This window comes from Melanotaenia boesemani, chromosome 11 (assembly GCF_017639745.1).
Source record: "Melanotaenia boesemani isolate fMelBoe1 chromosome 11, fMelBoe1.pri, whole genome shotgun sequence".
Taxonomy (NCBI): domain Eukaryota; kingdom Metazoa; phylum Chordata; class Actinopteri; order Atheriniformes; family Melanotaeniidae; genus Melanotaenia; species Melanotaenia boesemani.
The window spans coordinates 33,827,425-33,848,051 of record NC_055692.1 but is presented as its reverse complement, the minus strand read 5'-3'; the positions used below and the strand labels follow the sequence as shown (position 1 = coordinate 33,848,051).

The 20,627-nt window shown below is 41.2% G+C and overlaps 1 protein-coding gene across 2 annotated transcripts in view; it reads left to right on the top strand.

The window, feature by feature from the left end:
• The window catches only part of LOC121649531 (disabled homolog 2-interacting protein-like), a 37,355-nt gene that overhangs the window by 1,952 nt on the left and 14,776 nt on the right, over positions 1-20,627 (top strand). The window contains exons 2-5 of one of the 2 annotated variants that reach the window (XM_042000437.1): positions 2,152-2,254; positions 8,238-8,314; positions 8,745-8,854; positions 20,310-20,454. In XM_042000437.1, the coding sequence (XP_041856371.1) occupies positions 2,152-2,254; positions 8,238-8,314; positions 8,745-8,854; positions 20,310-20,454 (435 nt within the window). Of the gene's footprint in view, positions 1-2,151; positions 2,255-8,237; positions 8,315-8,744; positions 8,855-12,203; positions 12,552-20,309; positions 20,455-20,627 lie in introns of those variants that run through there. The other variant, XM_042000438.1, reaches the window with a different exon arrangement.

Genomic DNA, 20,627 nt, shown 5'->3' with positions numbered 1-20,627 from the left:
TACAAAATAAGACAAGAAACCAAAACACAAGTCTCAAAGACAACAGAAACTAAAGGAACAGAAATAAAACAGAAGCAACGCTCATGAATCATGACAGTGAATCAATCACATGTGCTTCATATGTAGACCACATGAAAATGTTCAACAACCATGTTTCCATGTGCTTCACTTGTGTTGTGTCTGCAAGGAATAGAATCAGAACCTGTAATCTAAGATCTGGGTCTGAAGGTGGTGATCTTGGGGAAGGTCCAGTGTTGGGCTGAGACCAGCTCACATTCCTGATTCAGAAGGTTTCTTTCTATGGAAGGTTAGATGGGGAGGATGTGATCATGAACCATATCCTCATGTAATCATAGCATATACATCTGAGCAGAACTCACTGGATGCAGGAATGTTTCCAACAGGATATAGACTGGCTTTCAGACAAGATCCCAGCTGAAGATAACAGACCGTGTTTTCTCTTCAGTTGTTCATTAAAGACAAAAATAAATAAATATCTGTTTCTGTTGCTGTTCTCCAGACGATGGATCCATTATGAGATTAAATGTCCTAAATCTTGTTAAATGTATGAATTAATTTGGCCTCAGAGACGTTTTTTGTTCCAACCAGGTCTGCAGTCCTCACATCATGTTTTCAGATGGATTTATCAGACTTGTTGGAAAATGTTCAGTGATCCCTTTTTAAACACAGTCAGAGAACATGGTCTCGTCCAGGAGGCTGCCATCCAATCTGCACCTGAGGGGGGCGATGTCATCCTCAAAAACAGCTGAGCTGCCTGGCAAAACCTCAGCAGGACACCTGAGTTACGCTCTCAGGTTAATTTCTCCAGAGATGTCAGAGGAATTTTACTCTTTAGAGAAAGGCTTGGATGTTTTTATCCAAGAAAAGAAATGACTGGAGAACAAACGGCATCCTCTTCTGATTCTCCTCACATCTCACATTCAGCAGCTCTGATGATGACTAAGGTGAAATGTATGGCCCAGGGGCCAAAAAATGCCCACCAGAGGATCCAATTTGGCCCATGGGATTGATTTAGTAAAAATGAAAATGACATAGAAGACATACAAGTGCAATATTTGAATAAAAATAACTGTAATTCCTAATTTGTCCATGTGAGGTTACATTGTTTTTTTTTTATTAAAACATTTCTATGGCAGGGGAATAACTTTCTATATATTTCTATTTACTTTTTTACTTAATAGATCTGACTTCAGTTTGTATTACACGGTGAGTCAGTTCATGTGGACAGGGTTTTTACACACATGCGGAAAAGTACACGTATTTAAAATAACTTATTGCTTTTGAAAAGTTACTCAAATCATAAAGTGAAATGCTGTATTTTTCAATTAAATGTTTGGTCATACTGTAGATCCATTGTGATCTGGAAGATGTGATGCACGTGTAAATAAGTAAATATGTAAAATAGGTCAATGTGTCAATAAATAAAAATCAAATTGAAATAAATAGAAATACAATCTAAAATCAAATATAATTTGTGAAGGTAATAAAATTAAGTGAATTTGATCTTATGAATGAAAAATTATTTAGTTTTAAAATGTATATAGTTTTTATACATGTATATATAGCTACTATATAATTATATAAATCTATATTTGTTTAAAAATATAAATATCTTGCATGTGAAATACATATAAAATGTCACATTAATAAATACAATATGTAAATGTATAACTAAGGGAAAATATTGTTGAAACTGTACTTTCCTATTGTTCATCATATAGGATAGGTCATTAAATATTGACATCTAGATCATGTGTTTGTACTTCTTTGTACCAAAACAAAGGGAAAAGTTGGGATTTTTAATTCTATTTATAGGTTGCTGTGATGTTATTTCACTGGTCCGGCCCACTGGAGATCAAACTGCATTGTATGCGTCTCCTGAACTAAACTGAGTTTGACACGTCTGATGTGGATGGAACTGAATCCTGTCACTCTTCTGTCCTGAAATAACTCCCTCAGCGTTTAACAGAGGCTGTAAGTTAGTGAGGAAGTGAAGAATATTGGGACCTATTGATCATATTGACCAGAGTAAGAGTTTGTAGGCCTGTTGTCTTCATCAGATCAATAACAGCTGATCACACTGATCCAGTGTCTGATCATCTTCTTTTTTGTTTTCTTCTTCTTCTTCAGGTTCATCCTTTGCTCCTCGCAGAGAGGGCGGAGTCTTGTACTGTGTGGTTGCTAAGATACACCCTGCATGTGACTTCAGCGCCTCCTCTGCCAGCCCACAAAGGTAAGGAAGACGAGTTCAGTTTTAGATAGCTGCAGGGAAGAAGAAGTAGAAAAAAAAGGAGGCAGACGTAGATAGTTAGAAACAGTGAGGACATTTAGAGACGGTGGGAGCAGTTAAGAGACAGAGAGACGTTTGGATGGACATTTGGACCTACGATGAACGTGTACTTTGAGGACGGTAAGAGGACGACTGGAGTTACTTGTGTGTACAGCAGATCAGGGATCAACTCCTCTTAATCTTGACAACATGTCACAAAAATAATCTCATAATCTGAGATCTGAAGTCGGTTACCATGGTGACGGAACAGATGTTTGGTTATAAGTTAACAGGTAGAAACAACAGTGTGAGAACTGAGACAGGTTAGGGTCACCTGTGAGGGTCAAAGATCACAGCTGATGGAGAAGTTCTGATGACATCATCTCTGAGCAGCTGTTTGTCGACTAGTTGACCCTTTGAAGTTTGCACTAAGAAAAAAGAGAAATGTGTTTCTGTGCTTTTTTCTCTTTTTGTCTGGACAATAATAACAGGAATCTTTTGTTTTATTTTCAAAGTAACAGTTAATGATATAGTAACAATAGTGAAATGGTTAAAATCTGAAACAGTATTGTGCTAACAAACACTTTTAGCATTACAAAACAAACCAAGTGGTTGAGATGTCTCTGGTAGGCTTATGTCCACAAATTCTTAATAAAACTCATTACAAAGAAGAAAGATGAAAATTTCAGGATGTATTTATTAAAAGGCAACAAGTCAGCAGGATGAATTTCAAAGCTGTGTGACGCTGTCGTCCTTATAAACGCAGAGGAAACAGTATCTGATGGTGAACGTCAGCAATCAGGTGTTTCCCTGCGGGAACGGACAGAAGCAGGATTATAATCTCAGCACTTTTAGATTGTTTGGGAGTAAGTGATGTTTCAAGAGAAAAGATAATGATCTCGAACTTGTGCATATATTCCGTTATTCACAATTCAACGTTTTCTCTTAAAATTCCTGTTATGACATATAAGCAGTGGGAACAGTAGGGGACAAGTTTAGTCTGTACACAAGCTATTCAACAACCTTTTAAAATTTTAAAACCTTAAAAAAAAGAGAAATATTGTAAAATCGACATTTTGCCTTTAAACCTTCCATAGTAATTCTTTTAAAAAGAGCACAATACATCAGCGTTTTCATTGAGTACACACCTGATCTGTGTGGTGATGTCGACACACACCTGTTCAGGTGAGCACTACAGCGGTCCACCCACAGATGCTCCCAATGGTTGACACCCAAGCTGACGATCATGCCAAGCCAGTACCAAGTCCTCGTGTTACCATGGTTTGTCTGTATTCAGAGCTAGAGGGCAATGGATTTTGAAAGAAAAAACACTAAAAAAATAAGTGTCAGTGTTGATTAATTTACGCATTAACCAATTGTAACACATCAACTTGCCCGGCTCTAGTTTATTTCCTGGTTTTATTTTAGATTTTCCTGTTTTCATGTTCCAGTTTACGCAGGTAAATATCTCATGAAGCCATCGGCTGATGTTGATGATGGACACCTCTGTCTGTGGTTGGGTCAGGAGAATCAAGGGGATAGCCCCCATGTTGGGGCTGATAATCTGTAAGATTTTCCAAATTCCTGGTTAAAAAACTCCAAAACATCCAATTGACGGAGATATTGCTGCCTGGTTTACCCATAGACTGTATATTAAAAGATGGGCGGAGCCTCCGTGGAGTCACCCGTAGGTTTCTGAAGAGCAACAGTGAAGATAGTTGGGCGGTGCCCACCGTCGCCATCTTAGCAGCATCACGCCTGCCGTCGCTCCCAGAAAATACAAAAATGGTCGAAGAGGTGTAGGTGAGAGGGTGGCTGTGAGCGTGAGGTGGATGATTGACTTCTGTCAAACTCCGAGCTGCCTGTAGCTAAGAGCTAACTGAGCCAACTCGGAGCTAACTGTAGCTAACCGCTAATGAAGGTAGGCGGGCTAAAGCTAAGGTGCACTGTTAGACGGTAAAAACCACGTTTGTGCTGCACTCTCCCTTCTTTCTGTGGATATTGGATACATGTCAATCAAAAGGACACGCCCCTAATTATCCCACATTTCAAGATTAAACAACATCCAAAAGGATGAGTTAGAAAAAAATTCACCCCCTCACAGTTGTCATGAAGGTAAACTTGAACTATTAATCCCAAATGGATTTTGTACAAGGCTTTAAACATGTTTATTTCTGCTGTGAAGTTGATCTTTTTAACATGGGAGCCTGTGGGGATTGACTCTGTTTTGGATCCCCTAGCAGATGAGGGGTGAACTGCAATTTTTTGCACTTTCGCATAGGCTTCACATTTCTCCGCCGGAGGTTACCACTTGGTTTTACCTCAATCAACAGTCGCACTTCACAGCGGCAGAATTAAAAGCATACAAGTCAGATTAGAGGCTTATAAATATTTCGTGGCAGGATGGGAATCAGACCTTCAGCTGTAGAAAGCGCCCCAAAGAAAGTATTTCCTCTTCATGTCAAAGCTGAGAAAGAAAACAGCTTATGCAGATAACGTTAACATTATGTGAAAATTACGGATGTCCCGGGGATATATTTTAGAGCCTGACCGATATACACTGCTCAAAAAAATAAAGGGAACACTTAAACAACACAATGTAACTCCAAGTCAATCACACTTCTGTGAAATCAAACTGTCCACTTAGGAAGAAACACTGACTGACAATCAGTTCCACATGCTGTTGTTAAATGGAACAGACAACAGGTGGAAACTATAGGCAATTAGCAAGACACCCCCAATAAAGGAGGGTTCTGCAGGTGGTGATCACAGACCACTTCTCCGTTCCTGCTTTCTGGCTGATGTTTTGGTCACTTCTGAATGCTGGCGGTGCTTAGGGGTTAGGGGTTAGGGGTTAGGGGTGAGTCTACAACCCACACAAGTGGCTCAGGTAGTGCAGCTCATCTAGGACGGCACATCAATGCGAGCTGTGGCAAGAAGGTTTGCTGTGTCTGTCAGCGTAGTGGCCAGAGCATGGAGGCGCTACCAGGAGACGGGCCAGTACATCAGGAGACGTGGAGGAGGCTGTAGGAGGCAACAACCCAGCAGCAGGACTCTACCTCCACCTTTGTGCAAGGAGGAACAGGAGGAGCACTGCCAGAGCCCTGCAACATGACCTCCAGCAGGCCACAAATGTGCATGTGTCTGCTCAAACAGTCAGAAACCGACTCCATGGGGGAGGAATGAGGGCCAACGTCCACAGGTGGGGGTTGTGTTTACAGCCCAACACCATGCAGGACGTTTGGCATTTACCAGAAAACACCAAGATTGGCAACTTCGCCACTGGCGCCCTGTGTTCTTCACAGATGAAAGCAGGTTCACACTGAGCACATGAGACAGACGTGACAGTCTGGAGACGCCGTGGAGAACCTTCTGCTTCCTGCAATGTCCTCCAGCATGACCGGTTTGGCAGTGGGTGTGGGGTGGCATTTCTTTGGGGGGCCAAACAGCCCTCCATGTGCTCACCAGAGGTAGCCTGACTGCTATTAGTTAATGAGATGAGATCCTCAGACCCCTTGTGAGACCATATGCTGGTGCACTTGGCCTTGGGTTCCTCCTAATGCAAGACAATGCAAGACCTCATGTAGCTGGAGTGTGTCAGCAGTTCCTGCAAGATGAATGCATTGATGCTATGGACTGGCCGCCCGTTCCCCAGACCTGAATCCAACTGAGCACATCTGGGACATCATGTCTCGCTCCATCCACCAACGCCACGTTGCACCACAGACTGTCCAGGAGTTGGCGGATGCTTTAGTCCAGGTCTGGAAGGAGATCCTTCAGGAGACCATCCACCACCTCATCAGGAGCATGGCCAGGTGTTGTAGGGAGGTCCTACAGGCACGTGGAGGCCACACACACTACTGAGCCTCATTTTGACTTGTTTTAAGGACATCATACCAAAGCTGGATCAGCCTGTAGTGTGTTTTTCCACTTTAATTTTCAGTGTGACTCCAAATTCACACCTCCATGGGTTAATGAATTTGATTTCCATTGATCATTTTTGTGTGATTTTGTTGTCAGCACGTTCAACTATGTAAAGAACAAAGTGTTTAATAAGAATATTTCATTCATTCAGATCTAGGATTTTATTTTAGTGTTCCCTTTATTTATTTATTTATTTATTTATTTAATTTTTTTGAGCAGTGTAGATTTTTGGAGGTGATGGCAGCAAAAAATTCTGATAACCGATTAATTGGCCTATTAATTAAAGAAAAACTTGTATAAATAAAATAACTTGTATTTTAAATGAGCATTTTTCTTTCTATGGAGCATGCATTAACATAGCTACCAGCTTCACTAATGAATTAATCTTTAGATTTAGACCATAGGTGTATGCTATATATAAGCAATATAATGAGTAAAGTTACTAGCAAAACATTATATATGCAGCCCTCTGTTGCATACATGTTCCCATATAATTGCTTGGGGTTTGAACTGTTTGGATGCCAATGCTTGGTTGGGTCATTTAGCTAAGTTTCTCCCCATGACTTTGGTATGCTTCATGTACAGATGTCTCCTGTTGGCTCTTTTTGAGAAGAGGTTAAATAAGCCGCATTTTTACAGCCTGTTTGTTTCATGTTCTGGCTACATTATCCTGCAGTTCCAGTTTTTTTTTAGTTTTGTGTGTGTGTGTGTGTGTGTGTGTGTGTGTGTGTGTGTGTGTGTGTGTGTGTGTGTGTGTGTGTGTGTGTGTGTGTGTGTGTGTGTGTGTGTGTGTGTGTGTCAGCAGGGTGTTCTTCCGCCCCTCAGCAGCCCGACTTCCTGTCCCAGATTCATACCCACATCAGTCAGTTGCCCTCATTTATCAAATGGACGTACGACGTGTGCTCGACCATTTCCATGTACCGCATTTATCAATTTGGACGTGAATGTGGGATACGATCAAATCTCACGACAGGTCTGAGATCATGTACGCAAGTTTGAGTCAGCGTGGGTTGGCAGTTCAAAACCGCTGAAAATAATAATTAAACAAACCTCAAACTGTCATCTCAGCATAAGCAGCCACATTTTCAGTACTCAGAATAAACCCATTTGCAAAAAAAAACCACGTTAATATTGATTCCCACAACGAATAAAATAAAACAGCTCAATGATACTGCTTGGAGTGCACATCGATGCACTCAAAAAGGATTTGGGAAAATAAAAATGATAAACAGTCTAAGCTCAGACATGACAATTAGAACAGCTTAAATTTAAGTAAAAATGAAAACAATGAATAAAACATTATTTATGGGTATATGCTAGAATTTTATTCATACCTCAGCCGGAGTCTGTTCAACAACAGCGTGGCTATTAACGTCTCCGTGATCCTCTTCCATGTAACGTTTTTGTTCATACTTTTGACTCTGGTTTTCAGGCTGCCAAACAGCACCTCTTTATTCTTTTCCACCTCACAAGTCAGGCTTTTTCTCTCAACCCCAGAAAAGTTTCTTTTTTGGCAGAAAGTCTCCTCTACATGTTTTGATCTCACTGGCAAGGCCTCTGGACCACGAATAAATAGGGGCGTAACATGTAAATGACGGATTCAGCCACCGCATTTATCAAGGCCCGATCATTCCTATGCTGGAATCGGTCAGATACGAACGTTTCATGAAGAACACGCGGATCCAATCGTAAGATCATTTCTGAGCTCATTTCCATGTTTGTTTGATAAATGAGGGCCACTGTGTCACTGTCCGTCTGGTGTGTGTGTGTGCCTCTCACACAATTAAACTAAATTACATAAAATAAATCAAAGTAAATAAAAATGACCAATCATATCAAAACAAACATTTCTGCAGGTGTTTATTTGTTGTAATGGCAAACCTATTCAAACACACACCTTTACATTTGATTGTCATAAGGGAGCCTGACACCACCAGTTACCATAGCAACGGCTGGGTGAAGAAGGGAGACATATTTCTAATGATACTACAAATATTCCCATGATGCACTCTGTTTGTTGCAGATGCTACAGAGAGGGGGAAACGCAGACAGAGCATGCCCAGTGGCTCCATCATGGACACACCCACCACCAGAGTGACGGTGAGCACACACACACATACACACTCACACACACACTACCCCTTATGCAGATCAGCCTGCTGTTTCCATGGAAACAGGAGCTGAGCTGCTACCAGCTGCTAATCGGTTGAGCAGCTCCACCTGCAGGTGGGATGTGACATATACAGCTGACGTCTCAGGGTTCTGGTCCTATTCGACCAATGCATGATCTAATGTGATTTAATGATCAGTTACTGCTGCGCCTGATTAATGATATAAACATCTGGCATGTTTATCTGGGCTCCAGCAACAAGACTCATATAAATATTTATTTATTTTCCTTTATTGATGCTGACTTCATTCATGATTACACAAAGATAAAATCAATAAATACATCCAATTATGGATCAAATGAATAGATCAAAATGTAACCTGCTAATACCTTCTTCCTCCTTCTCCTCCTCTTCCTCAGGGTTATCTGTCCCGCAGGTTGAAGCAGTCTCTTCGTCGGACACGATCACAGCCCAAACTGTCCCGTCACAGCAGTGTGAAGACAGACATGATCAGAACCACTGACACCAGGTAACATGCTGACACACTACCAATAACTGATCAGTCAGTAACCACTGCAGTCACACACTGCTCAGCAGCCCTTTGCTGATCACAGGAAAACCTTATCAGCCACCAATCAGCAGTCAGTCAAACTGCTAGATTTCCAGAGGATACCTGGGGCCTCATTTATCAAGCTGACGTAGGAACAAAAACCAGCGTACAACAAATATGGCCAACTTTTGAGATTTATAAAAACCAAACTTGACGGGAAAATGTTCCTGTTCCTGACCCAGGCGTACACACAGAATATGGGAAAACAGGAAACAGCGACACCAACACTCCAGAAAAAAGTCAAGGAAATGATGTGAAATGTGAGACATTTGTGCACAATCCACTATTACCTTTTACACCACATGTTAGATATTAAAGCTGTTTGCAGAAATGAGTAAAGACAAACATTCCATATTAATTCTCCTAAGAGTCACGCTGGGGAAAAAACAGGATTTCCAGGAAAAGGGGAGATGATATTAATAAGAACCTCAACAACTAAACATGTTTTGTCATTGTGAAACAAAACTTCATGTTATAAAATCCATCCAGATAAATAAGGTGCCAGTCTGCTGCCAGCATGTAGCCGTCAGTGTGGAAAGTAGCTTTGGTCCTTCATTCCAGCAGAGCGGGACCAGACTGGAGGCTGGAGGTCTAGAAGTGATGCTACGCTAATGAAACAAACACGAGGAGGATTTCCTTTATTTATTCTTACACAATGCTTTTTTAAATTGTTGTCCCAATTTCTGTCCAGACGGTCTTTATTTCCCGCAACATCTTGTCCACCTGGTTAATAGCGGTGATTGTGTCCTTTTGCACCGCTCACCCAGCTGTAACACCGCCCACCCAGCTGTAACACCCAGGAACTAGAAAGGAATATTATTTATTATTAAATAAACTGCTTTCAATCTCAGATGTATCTGTACATATGTATTTTATACATTAAAATAAATGACTAAATTATCAGCATCATTACTGCCATTTGGCTTTTCTCCAAAGCGATTCACCGATCTGGGAATCGAACTTCAGCCTCTCGCATGGCAGACGTATGCTCTAGCGACTGAGATATCCAGCCACATGTTTCGATATCTCTAGTGTTTATAGCCACCATGTGGGCGTGGGAAGGCGTTCCCTCACGTGCGGCCTCTTTAGAGTTGATTCTGATTTCTAAATCAACGTGTGCACGCTTTCATAATTCTGAAAGTAGAAGTGCAGCATTTCCTTTTTGCATCGCAGACGCCACCTGTAGATAACTTTGCTACGCACAGTTTGATAAAGGAGGGCCGTACTGGGTCCTGTTTCTGCTCCAGGAGCAGTAGTTGACCCTGTTTTATTTCATTTTGTTTACCACATCTCATTTCTACTAATCTGAGAAGATTTATCAAACAGAAGTTTTCTCTGTTCTGCATGGTATGTATATATCTCTCAGTAATTCTAATAGAAGAACCTGTCTGTGACAGAAGCTGCAGGTTCTGTAATTTGTATTTCCCGACAAAAACCTGACTTCCTGTTCTCCATTTTCCTCCACTAGGAATCCAATTTCAAACATAAAATTCAACACAACTTTTTTCCAAAAGAACCTTCTATCCAGTGGAGCGTTCATTATGGCTTTGCTTTAACAGATTATTTGTCCCATGTTCTCTCCAACATTAATCACATCTCAGGGCTCCAGACTGCGACCAAATGGTCGCATTTTGTGACTAAAATGTGAGACAGTGCGAGTGAATTTTTCATCTACTCGCAGAATGGCGACCAACATTTGTAGTAGTTATAACTGAATTTATTTTGTCGTTAACAAACTTCTGCCCCCCTCTTCAGCCCAGTAGTTCACAGTAATGCACAAATTAGCTGCTGGTTTGTCAACTCAAACTAACTTCAATACGAGAAATGGAGATGAACACCAACGAAGAAGACGACAGCCAATGTGCGCGTGAGCGGGGACGAACGACCACTGTGATTGGCTTATGTGTGGAAAGAGGAGGGGTCTTGGGGGGAATTTATTATTCATCAGTGTTGTTAATTTAGTGACTTTGTCGCTATATTTAGCGAGTTTTCAGACCCCTCTAGCGACTTAAAAAAAAAAAAAGCGACTAGCGACAAATCTAGCGGCCTTTTCTGGTTTTATTGGAGACTTTTGGAGACTGAGGTGAATGAACATAGTTTATTCTTCCCAATGAGGAGCGGGTGCTGTGCAGACCCTCTCATACGAGGCTTGGTCTTCTCCCAGCAGCAGCAGCTGTATTCAGAGCAGACGACGTTCATCTCTGTTTCATGACCAGGCTGAAAATGAAACGTACAAAGCTGCTGCTGGAGGATCCTACGCTGGCTTACCGTCAGATATTAATGTCTGTTAAGGAAGAGTGTGGACAAAAATATTTAAAAAGCACCGTGACACGTTCCAGACTCCTAATTAAAAAACAAAATACACTTAAAAAAAAGTAGGACATAATCTGAGGAAGTAGATGATGCGAGGAAGGAGGAGATGAGGAGTATAGGAGATGATGTGAGGAAGGAGGAGTTGAGGGGAGGAAGGAGAAGATGAGGGGTGGAAGTAGGAGATGAGGGGAAGAAATAGGACATGATGTGAGAAAGGAGGAGATGAGGAGAAGGTGGGAGATGATGTGAGGAAGGTGGGAGATGAGGGAAGGATGTAGATGATGTGAGGAAGGAGGTGATGAATGGAGAAGGTAGGAGATGATGTGAGGAAGGAGGAGATGAGGGGAGGAAGTAGATGATGTGAGGAAAGAGGTGATGTGGGGAGAAGGTAGGAGATGATGTGAGGAAGGAGGAGATGAGGAGAAGGTGGGAGATGATGTGAGGAAGGAGGAGATGATGTGAGAAAGGAGGAGATGAGGAGAAGGTGGGAGATGATGTGAGGAAGGAGGAGATGAGGAGAAGGTGGGAGATGATGTGAGGAAGGAGGAGATGATGTGAGAAAGGAGGAGATGAGGAGAAGGTGGGAGATGATGTGAGGAAGGAGGAGATGAGGGGAGGAAGTAGATGATGTGAGGAAGGAGGTGATGAATGGAGAAGGTAGGAGATGATGTGAGGAAGGAGGAGATGAGGGGAGGAAGTAGATGATGTGAGGAAAGAGGTGATGTGGGGAGAAGGTAGGAGATGATGTGAGGAAGGAGGAGATGAGGGGAGGAAGGAGGAGATGAGGAGAAGGTGGGAGATGATGTGAGGAAGGAGGAGATGAGGGGAGGAAGTAGGAGATGAGGGGAGGAAATAGGACATGATGTGAGAAAGGAGGAGATGAGGAGAAGGTGGGAGATGATGTGAGGAAGGAGGAGATGAGGAGAGGAAGTAGATGATGTGAGGAAGGAGGTGATGAATGGAGAAGGTAGGAGACGATGTGGTGAAGGAGGAGATGAGGAGAGGATGTAGGGCAGCTTCTCTGTAGGGAGGGGCAAGTGGTGACAGAGCAGGGGGCGAGCCATATAGAGACAGACAGAGTGAGCGAGGAGCAGCTTTGCATTGAGGCTGCAGACAGACTAAAGCATCAGCTGCTAACACGCACGCACACACACACACACACTCACACAGACACACACACAAGCAACGTTCGACAGCATCAGGATCGGCAGCTCCTCCATCTTCCTCCTGTTTGCTGCTGAGAGAGGACATGGCTACATAACTCCTCTCCTCTCCTGTCCTCCTCCTCCTCTCAGAATGCTGGGTGAGTCTCATTCCCCGTCTTTGTCCTCTGAACAGGCAAATGTGCTGCAGTGTGTGTGTGTGTGTGTGTGTGTGTGTGTGTGTGTGTGTGTGTGTGTGTGTGCATCCGTGCGTGCGTGCATTCACAGCAGCGTCTTCTACCTGATTTGCATGTCCAAGCACACTGCTTATGTGTGCGTGTGTGTGTTGGCCTGCTCTGTTAGCATGTGGCTATGCTAACACACACTGTTAGTTAGCATGTTTAGCTAAACAATAATGAGCAACACACACACACGCTATGGCAGCATTAGCAATATAAGCAGCTTGTTGAGAAGATGAGCAGATCAGCTAACAGGAGAGCACCACCTCCTCCACCTGAGTGTGTGTGTGTGTGTGTGTGTTGTGGAGGTTCTGTTGGTGTGTGATCCTGTGTAGGTTCTCCTACTTCTGTGGTGCAGGAACAGACCTGAACTGGACTTGGTTCTGGTTCAAGAAAACATCCTCATGTTCCGTCAGATTGTTCTGAAATTTCCACATCTCGCTCAGCTGATTCTGTGCTTCATCATTTCTGTGAAAACAAAATGATGACATCATCATTCATATTCATCTCATGTTTTGGTTCAGGTTCTGTGTCGTCCTCGTTTGTTAGTCCGATGAGGTTTGGATCACAGCCTTCTTCTCTGTGTTGACGTATCATGGTTGAAGTGGAGCTTCATTCATTCTCTGGTTCCTGCAGATGAACCACAGACAACCACCGCTTTTAACCTTGAGAACAAGTTGTTGTGTTTTTATCTGATACAAGCCACATCTGAGCAGCACCAGAAGTCCAAACTTCAGATTAAATTCCCCTCTGACCGGGTTCCAGAACCACTGTTGCAGAACACTGTTTGGGAGGTTGAATTCTTCTTTTCAGGTTGTTACAGAGCATATTCTGAGCAACCAGACTGGATCCGAAGATCTTCTCTCTGTTGTAGGACCTCATCAGGATTTTATAGTGTTGAGGAGAGACATTCAGTACCAACAGTTAGAAGAAAACAGGGCTGATAACATCTTTTACAGAACCCACAATAAATTAAGTTTAACTCCAAGGGCTGTATGTAGACTTGTGGTCTCTAACGAAAGCTGAGACATGTAAGATTACTACAGAAGTGTCATAATCAAGAAATGTGTTACTGTGTCGGAGTAAAGTCACCTGGAACAAAGTAGAAAAACGTTATCGCTGGATAAAATAATCCCACTATACTTAGAGTAAAAAGAGCCTTTGAATGATACGATAGTAGCCCAGTTTATCCGATATATTATCCCAGATATTCCTTGAGATCAAAGGAATTCCCGAAAAATAACTCCAGTTCCTACTTCTTTATTACAACCAGCAGCAGTGTATACTGCCCCTTCAGGCTTCTTGGGCAATGAAGCACAACTGAACTTTGACACATTTTGTTTTTTTTCTTTTGTTTTTTTTTTTATTTGGAATTAATTATTCAGAAATAAATAATTCAGAATTAAAGTTTTCTCCTTCAGGTTTACATGGAAATAGTCATTCCGAATTGAGGTTTAAATGGAAAACACAGTTAGTCACCTTTATTTAATTCAGCTTAAGACCTGGCTTCTCATTTATCAAACTGTGCGTAGCAAAGCGAACTACAGGTGGCTTCTGCGGTGCAAAAAGGAAATGCTGCACTTCTACTTTCAGATTTATAAAAGCGTTCGCACACACATGTTTCCGTTCATAAGTCAGAATTAACTCTAAAGCAGGCGCATGTGAGGGAACGCCTTCCCACGCCCACATGGTGGCTATAAATGGTCATATGTAATACATATTCATCACATCATTTCCGTGATGGCTCGGGGGGGAAAAAGAGGGAAGAAGTGGAATTTTTCAGGGTGTGTGACAGAGCTCCTGATGGACCATGTTGGAAAACATAAAAATTTTAATTAGTTTAATTAGTGGACACGGCGTGCCAGAAAGACAGAATAGTGGCGGCAGGTGGAGATGCTGTCATCATGGAGTCGGAAGGAAGACACGCCAGAGATATCGGAACATGTGGCTGGATATCTCAGTCGGTAGAGCATACGCCTGCCATGCGAGAGGCTGAAGTTCGATTCCCAGAGAGCTGAATTGCTTTGGAGAAAAGCGTCTGCTAAATGACCGTAATGATGTCGTTAATGTAGTCATTTGTTTTAATGTATAAAATAAATATGTACAGACATTTGCATTTGCAAACAGCTTCAATATCTAACATGTGGTGTGAAAGGTAATAGTGGATTGTGCACAAATGTCTCACATTTCACATCATTTCCTTGATTTTATTCTGGACCGTTGGTGTCGCGGTTTCCCGTTTCTCTAGATTTTGTGCATACACCTGGGTCAGAGTTGCCGTGGAGGTAGGAACATTTTCCCATCAAGTTTGGTTTTCATAAATCCCAAAAGTTGGCTATATTTGTCGTCCGCCGGTTTTAGTTCCTGTTCAAGCTTAAATGAGGCCTCTGGGGGTTGGGGAGGGTTCTGATTGGACAGGTGCAGATGTGACGTATTTACGTTTACCGGAAGTAAACAAACTCCAGTTACTGCTTCTTTTCTTTCCATCTACAACCTGGAAGACCACATAATAAGAACCATTTCCGCTCTGATTTTGATTCTAGTTTTGAAGCAGCAGCTTGACAGCAGCAAACTGCTTCACTTTGGTCCGCTGAGGAGGAGGAGGGAGAGTACCGTATCGTCTTTGCGACAGGACAAGGTGCATGCGCAGAACAACCAGAAATAATTTAGAGCGGAATGAACGTATACATGATTGAGGAATTATTCAAATCAGATTTAAAATCTGAATAAACCAACCACTTAATTTTGTTTTAAGTTTAATGTGGAATGGCCATTTTCATTTGGACTTAGGTGTTTACAGGGTCACTTTAAAGCCGATTAAAGTTTTATTCGGAATTAAAGGGGAATTAAACTCTCATGTAAACGTGGCTAATGACAACTAATTCAGCATCCACCTTCATCCTGTCTCTTCTCTCAAATCTCTCTAGCCAGTAAAAGTCAGTAAGATGTTGACTCTTGTCTTATTTCTTGCTTTGTCTTTTTCTTGCTTTTTTATTTTTCTTTTTTCTCCACAGACTGGCTGGTTCAGGATTTTTCTGCTGAATTAGCAAGTCTGTGTGTTCAAAACATCCATTGTGTTGATATCCAGTTTCTAGCATGTGACATTGTGCTGACACACTGATCGCATAGCAAAATGCAGCCGTAAAGCAGCGCAGCATCCCAAAAGCAAACGTTGTGAAGTGTGGAACGTATATAATAAACGTCAGTGAGCCTCAAAGCGAATCAGAAACACACAACTTTAACATCTAAAAGTCACAGTGTTACTGTAATGTTCTTGCTTCGGATTTATTTCCTACTAAACGGAAATGTCACTGCCTCCATCTGTAACAGACCTCAGACGGGCAGTGATGTGTTTATAACTTTAAAACCAGAGGCAACTTGTCCATCTCAGAAGATGAAGCAGTGATGAAAAAGAAAACGGAAAGAATCAAGAACAGCACTCATAGATAGATAGGCAGGCAGGCAGGCAGGCACAATATTTGTATCATCTACAAATAACACAAACTTTAATACCATTATAATACTATAATAGTTTAATACTTGTAACTTTTGGTTCTGAAGCATCAGCAGTATCTGTTTGTTCTGCTGAAGAACTGCTGGATCACAACCTGTAACTGCTCAGTATGGAGAGTTTTAGTGTTTGAGGAGATGATGAGCTGTGGAGAATTTAAACTAAATAAAGGTTTCAAAGACATTTGTTACCAGTTAGCAACCATTAACTGCCATGTCTGTCTCTGCCAGAATGCGACATGAGACATGAAAAAGTTCTTTATTTCAGGTTTTTACTGGAATCAGTGGCATCAAGTTAGGTAAGCATGGTAAGGAGATGTCTTTAACCTTGTCCATGACACATATATATATATATATATATATATATATATATATATATATATATATATATATCTGTTTAAAGAGAAAACTGCAGCTAAATCTGTTTATTTGTATAGTGCAGGAGTCTGCCCAACTAAAAAAAACTTGTTTAGAGACACAAATCTTATGAGACATTATTAAAAAAGACAACTTATAACTTTAGATAAATATCTTAGAATTTGTTGTCACTTTTGAAGAACCACATTTTTATTTCTATTTTAGGTTTTAAAATAAAGAAAAACAAAATTTTTGCAAAAACAGGATAGACAGACTTTCTTCTATGGGATGTAGAAATTTATGGAAAGTGATGTTATAAAAAGAAAAACCCACAAGTTTTCAACCTAATAACAAAAATAATAGATAAAAAAAGAATTAATGGTGCTTTTAGTGTCATTATGTTATGGAAATTTAATGCAATTATTCCATGAAAACAACTGAAAAATTGCTAAAAACCTGCATTTGTTATTATAATTAATATAATTAATTGTAATTAATGCATATATTATATTATATATATTGTTATTATATCTAGATTTAAAACATTAATAAATTCTTTACTGTGTTTAGCCATGTATTAAGAGCAGTCCAGAGAGCCATTTGCTGCTCCGGAGCCGCAGGTTGAACACCCCTGATTTAGTGTTTGTAAACCAAAATTTACAGCATTTTCCTCATATAGCAGTAGGCCTTGTTTTAAAGGAATTTTGCGCTAAACAATGGGATTAATCGCAACTATTCACAAGATTAATCTCGATTAAAAAATTTAATCGTTTAAATCGTCTTCAAACATTTTTGAAGAGCCACATTTTTATTTCTATTTTTAGGTTTTAAAATAACGAAAAAAATAAAACTTTTACTGAAAGAAGATAGACAGACTTTCTTCTATGAGATGTAGATATTTGTGGAAAACTATGTAAAAAAAAATCCCATAGTTTCCATCCCTAATGACAAGAAAAGAGATTAAAAAGAAATTTGAATCTGATTTAGTTTTAGTGTCTAGTAAATTTTATGTGTAATAATTGGCTTGATCACGATGGAACCATGTATCCCTCCTGCTGAAAACCACGTCCCAGATGCGACACCAGCCACAGTGTTTGTGGCCAGAAAATCAAAGCCATAGAGGCAATTTTGAGTATTTTCCCATAGTGTAAAAGTTTTAAGATTTTAAATATTCACGAAAAATACAAAGTTTGTCTGATATTCACAAAAATGTTCACACATGATCGGGACTGTGTTTTTTGTGACATCTGTGGAGCGGACGTTAGACCATGTCAGATGTTTGGCATGATCGAAGGAATATATCCTGCAAATCTTAGCTCTGTAGTGCAAAGTGGTCATTTTTAGTGATTGTGATTTTTTTCAGATTTGGAGGCAGATCCTCATTCGCCCATAAGCCACGCCCACTTTCTCAGTTTACTATCATAACTCACAACTTGTCTCAGAATGTCTAGGACTGTATTTGTAATAAGTTTGATGCATATCCGTCCAATGGCTGTTGTTTTGGAACTACACAAGGTTTTAACACCCTCTAGATTTTAAATTTTTCCTGACTGGCCCCAGATGTATAGAATTGAGTTCCGCACTCGGTCCATAAATTTCTATTCATTATCTGTTGTTCTCAAGTTATAGACCAACAATAATTTTGCAAGCTTTCACATAACATTTAATCACGCATAACTTCAGAACTGAGTGAAAATTAAAAAATGTGCAGTTGTTTAGTTCATCTTGTACTCTACTTTTATGAGCCAACATTTCAGACTGATCGGGTCAAAGCTCTCAAGTTTCAGGAAATAGATTTAGCTTATTTTGTTATGTAGCACTGGGAAAAATTCCTCTGAAAGAAAAAGTGTCAGTTAAAACAAGATGGGTATTCATGCAAGGAATGTACTAATGTAAGGCACTTGAATGTGTGTGTTATCGTTCAGGAGCTAGATTCTAAAACCCTCCGTAATAGCGCCACCTAGTGGCTGGCGAGTGTCATTTTTTCAGCCTGAAGTTTCATCCAGGCATGGCGCAAGCCTTGTGAATGGCTTTGTCCATACGCTTATGGTTTAGGCTGCTCGATGACCTTGGAGTGGACTAAGAAAAAACATAATAATAAAAATAAAAAGAAGCGATTACACTAGGGTTCCATCCCGTTGCAGTGCTGGGAACCGCCCTGCGCTGCTCCGCGGGCTTGGACCCCTAATCACTGATAATGATAGTGATAATAACAGTGACTAAGATATTTTTCTGCCGTAACACACCTAACTCAAATGAAATTGTTCTCCTAAGCAGCTTGTTGTTGTCAAGATCTGCACGTCTATTACTGGTCCATGTTACTGATGTCATCCTTTCTTTTCTTTGCTTCTGAAGTTCTGACTGAAGACAACCACCATTAGCACCGCCCTCTGGTACTATCTAGCATGCCCCGTGTTACTGCTTGAAAAGTGTTAGCACAGTGATTGTTGCCCGGTTCCATGTATTTATTGAGTTTTGCCTTTCAGAGAGCAGCATTCAGGGCAGAGAGGGTTTTTAATGAATGCCTTGCTGTTTGCACTCAGCTTAGAGTTTTTTGTCTGCCACGTCCATGGCCAGCGCTGAGCTGAGGAGGTTCAGGTGGTGGACAGGGAAGGAAAAGGGGCCACTCAGAGGGCGGCCATCCTCTGCCGCCCTATGGGTAGGTGAAGGGTGGTCTTCATGGTGGGGTGGCGGGTGATTGCTGCTGATCACCCGGGTCTCTGGGCCGCCTCTAGTCTGCCTCCAGCCTCACTCCAGGAGGCGTGGTCACATTTGCATGATCACACTCATCTCTGACCACTCCAGAGGGTTAATACACTGAGATACTTTTGTTTAGGGTTTTTGTGTGTGTTTCTGGTACTTTGGTTGTTGTCATGATACATGTCTGTTTGTTTGTTGGTTTAGTTGTTTTGTAGTTTTTTATTTATTTATTTATTTTTTTTAACTCCTGATGATTGTCAGCTTAGTTTACATGTAAAAGCTGTAGGAAATTCTCTCTTGTGTTTCTGTACAGGTGTAGCAGCTAGTTGCCTGGTGTTGGATTGAAGGGTTGTTGTCTCTATCTACTGTATCCTTGTCTCCTCTTTCTTTTTTCTACTTTCCTTTTTACCATTCACCATTCTCCTCTTTTCTGTCCCCTCCAGTCAGGTCCAGCAAGATTATGTTAATTCCATAATTCAAAATAAATAAATAAGATTTAAAAAATCAGATTATCAAGAAGAGCTTTATACCCCTAAAGCTCCCCTTGGCAAAGCAACACAGCAGCCAGACCATCATTCTGCTACTGGACAGGACAAGTTAAAAAACAAAAAAAAGACTTAATATGACTCTGGCAGCTGAGGCGCTGAAGTTTTTAATGACTCTTCTGCTGCTCTCTGATCCTTAACCAAAAGTTGATGAGAACTAATTTGACTTTACGTGAACAAAGTAATTACCAAAGTGCAGATTCTTCTATGGGATGTAGATATTTGTGGAAAACTATGTTAAAAAAAAGGAACTCCAGATTATCTACGTATGTTAGTTTCCATCTCTGCAGTAGTTGGTGCTGCTCCTGGCAGACTCTTCCTGAAATGAGCTGGTTTCAGCTGTCCTGTTAAATCACCGGTTTTGGGATGCCACTATAAAACAGTGTTCTTTTATTTACAGCAGCCATCAGGCATCAACACATCTAATCACCAACAGCAAACTGACCAGGAGCATGTTTTCTTACAGCACAACAAGGGGGGACATGGAGTCTGTGACCTGCAGCTCGCCACCAAGAGGTGACAGAGCTGCAACTCACTAACTGTGTGTGTGTGTGTGTCTGGGGCTCAGGTGTGTGATGCGGCGGCTGCGTTGTGGTAGCCAGGAGTCATTGCTAAGCGCTGGCTGTGTGTCATCCTTGGAGCTCAGAATGGACCAGTCAGTGATCATCAAACCCGTTCACTCCTCCCTGCTGGGACAGGACTACTGCTTTGAGGTACACACAGTTAATACACAAAGTAACTACAGTAACTAACTACACGCACTAACTGTGCACAGTAAATGCACACAGTAACCACACACAGTTACTACACACACTGCAAAGTACTAAACAGATACTATGGACAGTATGTACACAATAACTACGCCCAATAACAGCACACACTAATT